This window comes from Orcinus orca, chromosome 8 (assembly GCF_937001465.1).
Source record: "Orcinus orca chromosome 8, mOrcOrc1.1, whole genome shotgun sequence".
In the NCBI taxonomy this organism is placed as follows: domain Eukaryota; kingdom Metazoa; phylum Chordata; class Mammalia; order Artiodactyla; family Delphinidae; genus Orcinus; species Orcinus orca.
The window spans coordinates 45,978,751-45,992,998 of record NC_064566.1 but is presented as its reverse complement, the minus strand read 5'-3'; the positions used below and the strand labels follow the sequence as shown (position 1 = coordinate 45,992,998).

The 14,248-nt window shown below is 40.2% G+C and overlaps 1 protein-coding gene across 5 annotated transcripts in view; it reads left to right on the top strand.

The window, feature by feature from the left end:
• Positions 1 to 14,248, top strand: part of ZNF143 (zinc finger protein 143) — a 54,770-nt gene that overhangs the window by 22,396 nt on the left and 18,126 nt on the right. For all 5 annotated transcript variants that reach the window (XM_033404550.2, XM_033404548.2, XM_033404547.2 and 2 more), the window contains 4 exons: positions 3,313 to 3,432; positions 4,992 to 5,067; positions 6,644 to 6,769; positions 8,193 to 8,372. In XM_033404550.2, coding sequence (XP_033260441.1) covers positions 3,313 to 3,432; positions 4,992 to 5,067; positions 6,644 to 6,769; positions 8,193 to 8,372 — 502 coding nt within the window. The remainder of the gene's footprint in view (positions 1 to 3,312; positions 3,433 to 4,991; positions 5,068 to 6,643; positions 6,770 to 8,192; positions 8,373 to 14,248) is intronic.

The following is a 14,248-nucleotide window of genomic DNA, read 5'->3' as shown; positions in this document are numbered from 1 at the left end:
TTTTTCTCCTTTTCCCTTTGTACCTCTCCTTACAGACTAGATCTATGCTGTCCAAAATGTTGTCGCTACTGAGCACTTGAAATGTGACTAGTCAGAATTGGCATGTGCCGTGAGTGTAAAATACATACCAGAGTTAAAAGACTTACAATGAAAATAAGAATGTAGGGCTTCTCTGGTGGCGCAGTGGTTGAGAGTCCACCTGCCAATGCAGGGGACGCGGGTTCGTGCCCTGGTACGGGAAGATCCCACATGCCGCGGAGCGGCTGCGCCCATGAGGCATGGCCGCTGAGCCTGCGCGTCCGGAGCCTATGCTCCGCAACGGAGAGGCCACAACAGTGAGAGGCCCGCATACAGCAAAAAAAAAAAAAAAAAAAAAAAAAAAAAAGAATGTAAAATATCTCATTAATAATGTCTCCTGTTGATTACATGTTTAAATGATAATATTTTGGACATACTAGGTAAAATAAAATAATTACTAAAATTAATTTCACCTGTTTCTTTTTCCTTTTAAAATGTAGTTACTAGAACATTTTAAATTATATATGTGGGGACTTCCCTGGTGGTGCAGTGGTTAACAATCTGCCTGCCGGTGCAGGGGACACAGGTTCCATCCCTGGGAAGATCCCACATGCCGCGGAGCAGCTAAGCCCGTGCACCACAACTACTAAAGCCTGTGTGCCTAGAGCTCGTGAGCCACAACAAGAGAAACCACCTCAATGAGAAGGCTGCGCACTGCAACGAAGAGTAGCCGCTGCTCGCCACAGCTAGAGAAAGCCCGTGCGCAGCAACGAAGACCCACCACGGCCAAAAAAAAAATTATATATGTGGCTTGTATTTGTGACTCATATTTCTCTTCATTAAGTGCTAGACCAGAAGTTTCTAAATCTTCTATCCTCCAAAACAATTGAGTACCATAGTTGAGGTTGAGGACCCAATACGTGGTATTAAAAGGTCAAAATATCCCAGAAGAACCGCTGCAAATAAGCAGGACCTGTAACGTCTTGGTTTGTCTCTTAGTACTCATCCTACTTCTGCCAGAGTTGCTTAAGAAGTTGTAACTCTGTGTCTGGCTGAACTTTAAAGTAAAGAGGTCTATACCTAATGTGATAGATTTTTTTTTACAGTCTTGTTTCAAAGCTTTAGATTTTTTTTCATTGTGATGCTTACAGTTTAGAGCTTTTTCTTTCATCTATAACCTAAGCATACTAGTTGTGCTGCTGAGCTGATCTCTTACTTGAAACCAGATTTCATAGAACAAGAAAGACCTAGAGTATCTAAAACTTAATGCGCTTGTGGGAAGGCAGTTTTGCCCCCTGGGGGACATTTGGCAGTGTCTGAAGACAAGTTTGGTTGTCACAATTGGGGACGTATTCTGGGTAGATGTCCTGCAAGGCATAGAACAGCCCCACTACAACAAAGGATTATTCTGTTCAAAATGTCAGCAGTACCGAATTTGTTTTGTTTTGTTTTGTTGTTTTGGTGGTACGCGGGCCTCTCACTGTTGTGGCCTCTCCCGTTGCGGAGCACAGGCTCCGGACACGCAGGCTCAGCGGCCATGGCTCACGGGCCCAGCTGCTCCGCGGCATGTGGGATCTTCCCGGACCAGGGCACAAACCTGTGTCGCCTGCATCGGCAGGTGGACTCTCAACCACTGCGCCACCAGGGAAGCCCCAGTTGTACCGAATTTGAAAACACTCATCTGAAGTACTCTGTTTAAGGTTGCCCATGTGTTCAGTTGTAAGAACCATAAGGATGATGGGATATGTGTGTTTCAGGGAGGCTATGACTGTTGTCATTGCCCTTCAGCTACACCACCCTTAGTTAAGCAGAACAGCGTGCTATTAAAGTAACATGTAATTTGTAATAAAAACATCTCAGTCGAGCTTCCATTCTGCTATGTAGTATCTGTGTGACTGTGGGCAAATTACTTAATTTCTCTGGATCTGAGACTTATTAGCTAAATGAGAACAATAATCTTTGCCTTACCCATCTCGTGGGGTTATGAAAACCAAATGAGAGTTTCATTTGATTAATATTTTAGGTAACACATGAGAATGTAATTTGTAAATGTGTTAGCATCATGCAGCATTGTTGATGCTTTACATGTTCTGTTAGAATCCAAGGTCCTTTTTCATGGTTTCCATTAGTTTTGACTTCATTAAAAACTAATTTTATTTACATTGGAGATCAAAGTCCTTTGGCTTGGCAGTTTTTAAAAACAATTTATTTTTATTTATTTATTTTTGGCTGCATTGGGTCTTCGTTGCTGCGCAGGCTTTCTCTACTTGTGGTGAGCGGGTGCTACCCTTGGTCGCAGTGCACGTGCTTCTCGTTGTGGTGGCTTCTCTTATTGCGGAGCATGGGCTGTGGGTGCATGGGCTCAGTAGTGTGGCTCACGGCTCTAGAGCTCAGGCTCAGTAGTTGTGGTGCACAGGCTTAGTTGCTCCACGGCATGTGGGATCTTCCTGGACCAGGGCTCGAACCTGTGTCCCCTGCATTGGCAGGCGGATTTTTAACCACTGCGCCACCAGGGAAGTCCCAGAGTCATTTTTGAGCCAAGTATGGCAATCTGCACAGATAGGATGTGGCAGCACCATCACCACATTCCCACAGAGTAGAAAGTTATTCTTCAATTTTCATGGTACCTCAATTTCTAAAATAGGTCATAATCTTTAAAAAACCTCTAACATCAGTGCAGTTGTTTAAAGTCTTGTGTTGAGTTCCAGGGAAGTGATCTTCTACTTAACACTATGTAAGTATAGACTAGGATCATATGGATTGTAATGCCTCCCACAGGCGACTCAAATGACCTAACCCCCTCTTTTCCTTTGCTTTTGAAATTGAAAATGATTTTTACATTGTTTAGAACATATGTCCTAAAATACATATATACATTATAAATACACACACACACACACACACACACACACACACACACACACACACACACACACACACACACACACACACACACACACACACACACTCTTAATTCCCTGGAGTATGTCAAGGAACACCTGCATATAATGCATTGATGGATGCTCCCTGGCTTGACTTTTCTAGAGTGGGAATCGACCTGTGAGCGCTGACTATGCCCCCTTGTGGATCTCCTTTTGACTTCTTCCAGAGCTGCTGACTTCAGCCATGGAACAGAATTAACCTAACTGGCTCAGCATGATAGAATCTTCATAAAATGATGACCTGAGTCTGGAAAACCACATTACAGTTTTATCTTTTTTATCCTGAAAATTGTAATTTCATCTACTTTATTTCTGTATAAATAATTTAAATCATACTTTTTGTTTCATCTAGATTGTCTTACAAGGACATGCAACGAGAGTAACTGCTAAGTCTCAACAGAGTGGAGAGAAGGCCTTTCGATGTGGCTATGACGGATGTGGAAAATTATATACAACAGCTCATCATCTTAAGGTATATATGAAGGAAAGGCTGTGTCTAGTTATGAGAATAGGGCATTAAATGCCAATATAATGTGTTTGCAGTATTCAAACACCATTGTTCTCCCCCACCTATCAAGATACAAATACACTAACACAAAAGCCTATGCAGATTTTAGAAACTGAACTCTTTGAGGGCTTGGACTATGCTTTTTTCATCTCTGGCTCCCTCAGGTCCAGCATACTATGTGACACATGATAGGGGTACTCTACATATTTGAATACAGTTTTCTCAAATGTGAAATCTATGTAATTACATGGGAGATATATGTGTAATCATTCCGTTAACAGTGATTTGCTGAAATATAGTGAAAGTTGGTGTTAATTTGTCCTGTCTGTCAAATACATAGGCCAAGTATTTTGATTGCAGCTAAACACAACATACCATGACCCATAAAAATAATAGCTAACATTTATTGAATAACTCACAATGTGTCAGGAAGTGTGCATTTAGCATATTTGGAATAACATCCCTAGAGCCCATCTCCACTACTTATCAGTGTTTACATGTTACTTGACCTCTTAAGTACCTCATTTTCCTTATCTATAATATTGGATGATAAAAGTACCTCCCTCAATGAGTGGTTGTGAGAATTAAGTTAGTTAATTCTGTACATGTAAAGTACTGAAGAGAATGGCCTGGCATGTGGTAAAGGTTCAGTAAATGTTGGCCATTGTCATGAGTATTCATTTGTCACAGCAGCCCTCTATCGTAGGTACTATTATGTCCCCACTTTACAGAGAGGACTTTGAGGCTGAGAGAAGGCAAGTGCCATGGCCACACCACTAGTCAGCAGTGAAGCCTTGCCTCAGATTGAGGCCCCTCTGCCAGCAGCCTCCACACTCTTAGCCTTATGTTGTGTAGCGTCTCCTTGTACTCCTGCGTCTCACCAGGTACATGTTCCATTCAAACACCTTTGACCACTCTAGAAAAACTTGAACCTCTTATTTTTTAATTTATATATATATATATATATATATTTTTATTTTTGGCTGCGTTGGGTCTCCGTTGCTGCACACGGGCTTTCTCTAGTTGCGGCGAGTGGCTTCTCATTGTGGTGGCTTCTCTTGTTATGGAGCATGGGCTCTAGGCACGTGGGCTTCGGTAGTTGCAGCACGTGGGCTCAGCAGTTGTGGCACGCAGGCTTCAGTAGTTGTGGCTCACGGGCTCTAGAGTGCAGGCTCAGTAGTTGTGGCGCACGGGCTTAGTTGCTTTGTGTCGTGTGGGATCTTCCCGGACCAGAGATGGAAGCCGTGTCCCCTGCATTGGCAGGCGGATTCTTAACCACTGTGCCACCAGGGAAGTCCCCTGTTCCTTATTTAAAATGAGTACTTCTTAATGTACAACATTTGGTCTATATTGAGAATTATTGACCTGTAGTTTTTGAGAAAAGAAGTTATCTTTTGTTTTTCAAAAATAACATACAAGCAACAACATAATTCAGCAGTGGGGAAATAAAAATGTCTCTGTGGAGACCATCCACCTGTGGAGTGCCTCAAGGAAATAAACTCATGCCCGTGTTTTAATAACAGGTGCATGAGCGATCACACACAGGAGACCGGCCTTATCAGTGTGAGCATGCAGGCTGTGGGAAAGCATTTGCAACAGGTAAAAACATGAATTTTCTTTGTTTCTTGGTTCCACTTGGGGGTCAAGCAGAGACGGGTCAGAGGCAGGAACTGACCCCTTGCCTTGGTCTGAATTAGTGGGCACACAGTGACTAGTTTTCCAATCTCTCCCTTACTGCGTTTTGTCCTGCTTGCTCTGTTCTCTCTCTGTGTTCTCATTTTGCTCCTCAGACCTGTTTCTGCCTACTGTGTTTGTTATTTCACTCCACACTCTGCTTTCTTTTAGCAGGAAAAACAAAAGTCGAGCATTAAAGCTGACACAGAGTTTAACATTAGGACAGACCTTAGGGGGAACCATGGGAAACAGGGGCTTAGCAGTGGGACGGGTCCCTCCCAGGTACACATCCAAGAGGGCCAGAACTGTTGCCAGGCCTCCTGACTTCACCCTATTCCTCTTTCCATGTCACAATTCTTTTTGGTTTTGTTTCTCAGGATTTTTTCTTTTTTATTATGAAAATTTACAAACATTTATATAAATGAAAAATGTTAGAGTATACCACCATAAACAGTTCAGCATGCATATCAATATTTGTTTACATTTCTTTTTTGAGGTAAAATTTACATACAGTTACTGTACAAATATTAATTGTAACATTCTATAAGTTTTTTTCCTGTATTCATCCATTTATTCATTTATTTATTTAAAAAAAATTTTATTGGAGTATAGTTGATTTACAGTGTTGTGATAGTTTCAGGTGTACAGCAAATGAATCAGTTATACATATTCATATATCCACTCTCCCCTTTTTTTTTTTTTGGATTCTTTTCCCATATAGGCCATTACAGAGTATTGAGTAGAGTTCCCTATGCTATGCAACAGGTTCTTATTAGTTATTTTATATATAGTAGTGTGTATATGTCATTCTGAGTCTCCCAATTTATCCCTCCCACCCCCCACTTATCCCCTGGTAACCGTAAGTTTGTTTTCTACATCGTGACTCTACTTCTGTTTTGTAAATAAGTTTATTTGTACCCTTTTTTTTAGATTCCACATATAAGCAATATCATATGATATTTGTCTTTCTGTGTCTGACTTACTTCACTCAGTATGGCAATCTCTAGGTCCATCCATGTTCCTGCAGATGGCATTATTTTGTTCTTTTTTATGGCTGAGTAATATTCCATTGTATATATGTACATATCTTCTTAATCCATTCCTCTGTTGATGGACGTTTAGGTTGCTTCCATATCCTGGCTATTGTAAATAGTGCTGCAGTGAACATTGCAGTGCATGTATCTTTTTGAATTATGGTTTTCTCCGGGTATCGTGTCTTGATTCTACTTCAAGATTTTGGGGTATGAGTTGTAAACATCTAATAAGATTGGGGCACTTTAAAAAAGAAGCACACAATCTCTTCTAGACAGAGATGAAACTATTGAATTTTCAGCAGGACAGTCCTGAGTTGTCATACTCTTGTACCTTTTTAATAGTTATTCTGTTGTGTTTGCCTAGTATTATATCCTTGGTGTTTACTGTATTTTTCAATAACTTAATCTCAGTGGGCATGCTTAGAAGGGTCTTGTGTAATTACATTTCTTTTAAATTTTTCTTAAAGGTTATGGATTAAAAAGTCATGTCAGAACTCATACAGGAGAAAAGCCATATCGGTGTTCAGAAGATAATTGTACTAAATCTTTCAAAACTTCAGGAGATCTACAAAAACATATCAGAACTCATACAGGTACTGGTGTGAAGAAATGTCATATCTAGGCAAGGAGTTCTTAATCTGCAGGAAGGAACTTGGGGAAGTAGTTTCTGGAAGCGTTTCAGGGAGTCAACGTCAAGGGCTTCTCTTAAACTCCCAAAACTCCATGCAATTTGCCATTCGTGCATGTATGCTTCTTTCCAGGATGAGGGCCTGTAACGCTGTTAGATTCTCAAAGGGGTTCATGTTCCAAGAGATTAACGATGGCCCTAGACCACCAACCCTCTCAGTTTTCAGGAATTATCTGAGCAACAGTCTTATTTACCTAGGATTATACATCTACTTAGTAGCGCAACAGAGACCAGAACCTAAGGCACCCAATTCCTTCTCAGTTTAGTACTGCTTCTTCTGCATTAAGCTGCTTCTAAAAAAAGTGTCTGAACCCCTCACAGCCCCACAGAAAGAAAGGCTTGTTACTTCCTTGAGATCATCTCCCCTGTCCTTAAATTCCTTCTCTGCTTTTCCTAAAGGGTACTTTGTTCTTATCTTCCCTCCCCTCCCCTCCCCTCCTTGTACTTGATTATTTGCAGATTGGTAATATAAAGGTAATTATTTGCTTTGGATCAGAGCTGGAAGAGTTTCAGAAACTGTTGATAAGAGATGCTATTATAAGCTGTTGACTAAGTAGTATAGCATAAGGTCCTTTAGTTTGAGATTTTACTGCAGATGTTTTAAACATAGTGTTATCGCTTTGTCCCCAAATACTTCTAAGTATTCTGAGATAGTTTAGCAGATTTTCATGGAGGATTCTTCCAGTCATTAAAGTTTAACTTTTAGTTCAAATATGATCCCAAATCGGCTTTACTTTACAGTGTTCAGGAACAAAGCTGTAGGTCCCTGCTTCTATTTCATTCGTGCTCTTAGTTTTATCTGTTATATCAGAGGCAAGCGTCTCCAAGCTCCTGAGAATAGTAATATATTCAGCAAGGATTTTTGATTCATATTATGCGTTAGACACTAGATTTTAAAAGGACCAAAAATTCTTTTTCTTCAAGTATTATAGAATAAAGTAGGAGGTAAGCTTTTAGGGGATTCTAGGGTTGTTCTAACTTAATCCTTATTCCAAACTCTATTTTTCTTTTGTATTTCTTTATGATATGTATTTCTTTGTCTTCTTTTCTCAGCTCATTTTTTAATATGCCTTTCTGGGTAATTCCATTTTGGAAAGTCATGTAATCAGTGATGAGTTTTGAATACTATTCAGATTTTCCTATGTAAATTTAAGTTTGGAGTAGATGATGCTGTTGACAGAAAAAAAGAGATAAAAACTCAAAGGGAAGTTCAATACAAAAAGGCTAGAGTCTGAGCATGAATGATCCTAAGCAGAATTGAAGGATAAGACATTTCAATTTTCTGTGTATTTTTGCACCATTTAATGTATTTCCCTTCGTGTTTTCAGGAGAAAGGCCCTTTAAATGTCACTTTGAAGGCTGTGGTCGGTCTTTCACAACATCGAATATCAGAAAAGTGCATATTAGGACACACACAGGAGAAAGACCTTATTACTGCACAGAACCAGGATGTGGGAGGGCATTTGCCAGTGCAACCAATTATAAAAACCATGTGAGGATACACACAGGTAACGGTCTCTAGTTCTTGGTCTTCTGTCTTTCAAGGCTCAATTGAATTCCTGCCTCTCCTATAAACCATTTACAAGTAATCTCTTCCCTCCTTCCTGCCACTTGGCATGGTAGAAATGGATTATGCAACTTGAAAAAACTTCACCTTAGCATTTTTTTTTTTTTTTTTTTGCGGTATGCGGGCCTCTCACTGTTGTCGCCTCTCCTGTTGCGGAGCACAGGCCCCGGACACGCAGGCTCAGCGGCCATGCCTCACGGGCCCAGCCGCTCCGCGGCATGTGGGATCTTCCCGGACCGGGGCACGAACCCGTGTCCCCTGCATCGGCAGGCGGACTCTCAACCACTGCGCCACCAGGGAAGCCCCACCTTAGCATTTTTACATTTATTTATTCAACAGTTATTGACCATCTGCTCTTTGTTCCCCTGCCAGGCACCAGAAATACAGAGACAGACAAGATATTTTCCAGGACAGTTGATTTAGGGAGGCATAGTAGACATGATTATTGCAGAGTGTCTATGGATATATATTTTTAACAGCTTTATTGAGATATAATTCACGAACTGTACAATTCATCTATTTAAAGTATATGATTCATTGTTTTTTATTATATTCACAGGGTTGTACAACCATCACCAAAATCCAATTTTAGAACATTTTCATCTCACCTGAAAGAAACTCCATACTTGTTAGCAGTCTTCTCCCACCCTACCCCCCAGCCATAAGCAATTATGGATTTTCCCATTCTGAATATTTCATATAGATGTACAGTATATGGTGTTTATTGTCTGGTTTCTTTCCCTTAGCATAATAGTACTGAGGTTCAGCCATGTCATATCAATAGTTCTTTCCTTTTTAATTACTGACTAGTATTCCTTTATATGAATGCATCAAATTTTATTTATCAATTTACCAGTTATTTTCACTTTTTGGCTATTATGAATAATGCTGCTGGAGTATTCATGTACAATTTTTTGTCTGGATGTGTGGTGTTTTTATTTTGGCTGTACCACACAGTTCTTGGGATCTTAGTTCCCTTGCCAGGGATTGAACCTAGGCCCTTGGCAGTGAGAATGCAGAGTCCTAACCACTGGACCACCAGGGAATTCCATTTTTTTCTTTTTTTTGGATATATGTTTTTATTCCTCTTGGGTATACACCTAGGAGTGGAATTGTTGGATCTTATGATAACTTTGTTTAACATTTTGAGGAACTGCCAAATTGTTTTCCAAAGTGGCTGCAACATTTTACGTTCTCACCAGCAATGTATGAGGGTTCCAATTTCTCCACATCCTAGCAAACAGTTGTTGTTATCTCTCTTTTTGATTTTAGCCATCATAGTGTGTGTGAAGTGGTATCTACCTCATTGTGCTTTTGATTTGTATTTTCCTAGTTTGCTAATGATGTTGAGCATCTTTTTATGTGCTTATTGGCCATTTGTATGTATTTTGGGGGGAAATGTCTGTTCAGATTCTTAGCCCATTTTTTAAATTGGGTTGCCTTTTTTTTGGTTGGGTTATAAGAATTCTTTATTATATTCTGCATACAAGTCCCTTGTTAGGTATGTGATTTACAGACATTTTTTCCTGTTATTGTGGGTTTTTTGTTTTCGTTTTTTTTTCAATTTCTTGATGGTGTCATTTGCAGCTCAAAAGTTTTTAGTTTTTTTTTTTTTGGCCACGCTTCATGGTTTGCAGGATTCCTAGTTCCCCAACCAGGGATCATACCCGGCCCCCTGCAGTGAAAGCACTGAGTCCTAACCACTGGACTGCTGGGGAATTACCCAAAACTTAAAAATTTTTTTTTTAATTGGAGTATAATTGTTTTACAATGTTGTGTTAGTTTCTGCTGTACAATGAAGTGAATCAGCTATATGTATACCTATATCCCCTCCCTCTTGGACCTCCCTCCCACCCTCCCCCATCCCACCCATCTAGGTCGCCACAGAGCACCGAGCTGAGCTTCCTGTCCTTTATAGCATGTTCCTGCTAGCTATCTGTTTTACGCATGGTAGTGTATATATATCAATCCTAGTCTCCCAGTTCGTCCCACCCTCCTCTTAAAACGTTTTAATTTTGATTCTCCACTTTGTGGTTGTATTTTTTTTTATTTGAAGTATGGTTGATTTATAATATTGTGTTAGTTTCAGATGGTTGTTTTTTTTTTGTTTTTTTTTTTTGTTTTTTTGCGGTATGCGGGCCTCTCACTCTTGTGGCCTCTCCCGTTGCGGAGCACAGGCTCCGGACACGCAGGCTCAGTGGCCATGGCTCACGGGCCTAGCCGCTCCGCAGCATGTGGGATCTTCCCAGACCAGGGCACGAACCCGTGTCCCCTGCATCGGCAGGCGGACTGTCAACCACTGCACCACCAGGGAAGCCCAGATGGTTGTATTTTTGATGTGAGTGGAAAGGTGAATGAGAGCGAGATTTTTAATGTATTGTTTTTATTACTGATATTAAGAGTAAACTTGTGATAATTCAAAATGAAAAGACATTTTTGAAGAATGGAACTTTGGTTGCGTAAGTTAGTCTGCATTCTGCAGACCCCTGGATATCTCTGGAAATGTTTTCAGGCATTTACAACAATCCCTTTCCTTTGAAACTGGTACATTCACAAGTTTTGAATACTGCTATGGACAGAGGGGAAGCCTTAAGAGGATTTAAAGAAAATTTGTTTTTTTAGGAAAAAAATCACTCTGTCAATACCATAGAAAGAAGTTAAAGGGAGATGAGACCATAAGCAAGGAGACTGATTAAGGGCCGTTCGAATATTTGAAGTGAGTGAGATGGAGAAGGATAAAAATGAAAGACATTGAAGAGGTAACAGCAAAGGACCTGGTGACCAAGTTAGTCATGAGGAAGGATGTGGAGAAGAGAAAATCCTATTGCACTGTTGGTGGGAATGTAAATTGGTACAGCCACTATGGAAAACAGTATGGAGGTTCCTCAAAAAATTAAAAATAGAACTACCATACAATCCAGCAATTACACTTCTGGGTATTTTAATGAAGAAAACAAAAACACTAATTCAAAAAGATATATACACCCCTGTGTTCATTGCAGCATTATTTACAGTAGCCAAGATATGGAAGCAACCTAAGTATCCATTGATAGATGAATGGATAAAGATGTGATACACATAGGGAGTTCCCTGGTGGTCCAGTGGCTAAGACTCCATGTTCCCAATGCAGGGGGCCCGGGTTCAATCCCTGGTCAGGGAACTAGATCCCACATGCCTCAAGTAAGAGTTTGCATGCCGCAATTAAAGATCCTGCATGCCACAACTAAAAGATCGTGCATGCTGCAACTAAAGATCCCACATGCTGCAACTAAAAGATCCCGCATGCCACAACTAAGACCCAGTGCAGCCAAATAAATAAATATTAAAAAAAAAAGATGTGATACACATACAATGGAATATTAGCCATAAAAAAGAATGAAATCTTGCAATTTGTGACAACATGGATACCTAGAGGGTATTAAGCTAAGTGAAATAAGTCAGACAGAGAAAGACAAAAACCATATAATTTCACTTATGTGGAGCTTAAAAATAAAACAGACAAACGTAAAACAAAAACAGACACATGGATAGAGAAAACAAACCTGGTAGTTGCCAGAGGGGAGGGGGTTGGGGGATGAGTGAAATAGGCGTGGGAGATTAAGAGGTACAAGCTTCCAGGTATAAAATAAATGAGTCATGGGATATACAGCATAGGGAATATAATCAATAATATTGTAATAACTTGGTACGTTCATAAATGGTAACTAGACTTATTGTGGTGATCATTTTGTAATGTATAAAAATATTGAATCAGTATGCTATACACCTGAAACTAATATTGTAAGTCAATTATACTTCAATTTAAAAAAGTATAATTTCAAGACAAAATCACAAAACAACCCCCCTCCCACCAAAAATACAAATTCATTTCCATCTTGACTGTGGTTTGGTGCCACCTAGTGGCAGTTTCTGCTCCAGCCTAAATATGAATAGGGCTGGTTCTCTGAGTTGGAATTGCCTGACATTTCCCTGCCTGGCCTTGCCCTTGTCATATCTCCCCCACAACCATTCCCCAAGATAAGAACTTTAACCTGCCCTGCTTTGAGAATGCAGGCTGGGCAAAGGACAGAAGCAATTTCAATTACTAATGTCTAAGACGTATATTACAGATTACATTAGTGATTTTATATTTGTGGTTGGTTTTACTGGTTCAGAACCATGGAAAAAGATGGAGTTAACCCAAGAAAGGTGTAAAATGAGAACAAACTGGGATATGCATATGTATACACACATAAACACATTTTAGAGAGTATATGAGTTCATACTAGTACATCCAATTCCAGCTCATCTTACAGAGCTCTTTTCTTCCCTCATTCCGTATTTGTATGTCCCTTCTTCCATAGTAAGTGCTCTAGCTTCCAACAACATTGACACATTTATTCATTGCTTAATCCTTTATTACACCTAAAATAGTTTCAGAGTTGTTTTGCCCATAGCACTACAATAAACAAGCCTACCAAGAAGAGCTGAAGATTTGTTTGCAGTTTTCCCCACTCCAGCCCGGTCCAAGACTGAGAGCATTAGTCAAATACTGTGTGTATGAGTTACTTTAATTAGTTTATTCTCCCCCTGCTACCCCCCACCCTGGCCCTGGCTCCCATACCCCTTCTAAGTGGTTACAAGTATTCATTTAAACTAAGGTTGGGGGGACTTCGCTGGTGGCGCAGTGGTTAAGAATCTGCCTGCCAATGCAGGGGACACAGGTTTGAACCCTGGTCCTGGAAGATGCCACATGCCACGGAGCAACTAACCCCGTGCGCCACAACTACTGAGCCTGGGATCTAGAGCCCGTGCTGCGCAGCAAGAGAAGCCACCGCAATGAGAAGCCCACACACCACAACGAAGAGTAGCCCCCACTCACTGCAGCTAGAGAAAGCCCAAGCACGCAATGAAGACCCAGTGCAGCCAAAAATAAATAAATAAATAAATTTATAAAAGAAAAAAAAACTACAGTTAGGTTAATTTGTTCCAGTTTGCTCTCAGTGTTAGATTCCCCCCACTACATATTAACAGTGTCTAGATATTTTATGATATTAAATAATTATTGTTAATTTTGTTATTTAAAAATATCCATCTTTTATACAATCTGAAATTTATAGATGAGATAGAATGCTATCTGGAGCTGTTTCAGAATAATCCAGGGTGGGAAGAGGGGGCAGAAATGTGTGGTGAATAAATGAAACTATATTGGCCATAAATTGATAGTTGAAGCTAGATGATTGGTACATGGGGGTTTATTGCACTGTTTCTCTATACTTTTGTGTATGTTTGAAATTTTCTATAATGAAAAGTTCTAAAAATATATGTACTGCCTACATTGTTCTCAGACTGTTTCATGGAAAAAGAATTACTTTGTATTGAGTTGTTTTTAGTGAATATTTAATAGCTTTTGATTGGATGCAAGAAGTCAACTGAAGTTAATATAAAATGTGTGTCCTTTTAGATTTACTGAAGTGTCCAAACTATGTCTCATAGACTTTTTAGAAAATCTTTGTTTATTATCCTTATAAAACCCTTAGGGTGGGATTTCCCTGGTGGCACAGTGGTTAAGACCCTGCGCTCCCAGTGCAGGGGGCCTGGTTTCAATCCCTGGTCAGGGAACTAGATCCCACATGCATGCCACAACTAAGAGTTCACATGCCACAGCTAAGGAGCCTGCCTGCCGCAACTAAGGAGCCCTTCTGCCGCAACTAAGGAGCCCATGTGCCACAACTAAGACCCAGTGTAAATAAATAAATATATATATATTTGGGGACTTCCCTGGCAGTGCAGTGGATAAGACTGCGCTCCCAATGCAGGGGGCCTGGGTTCAATCCC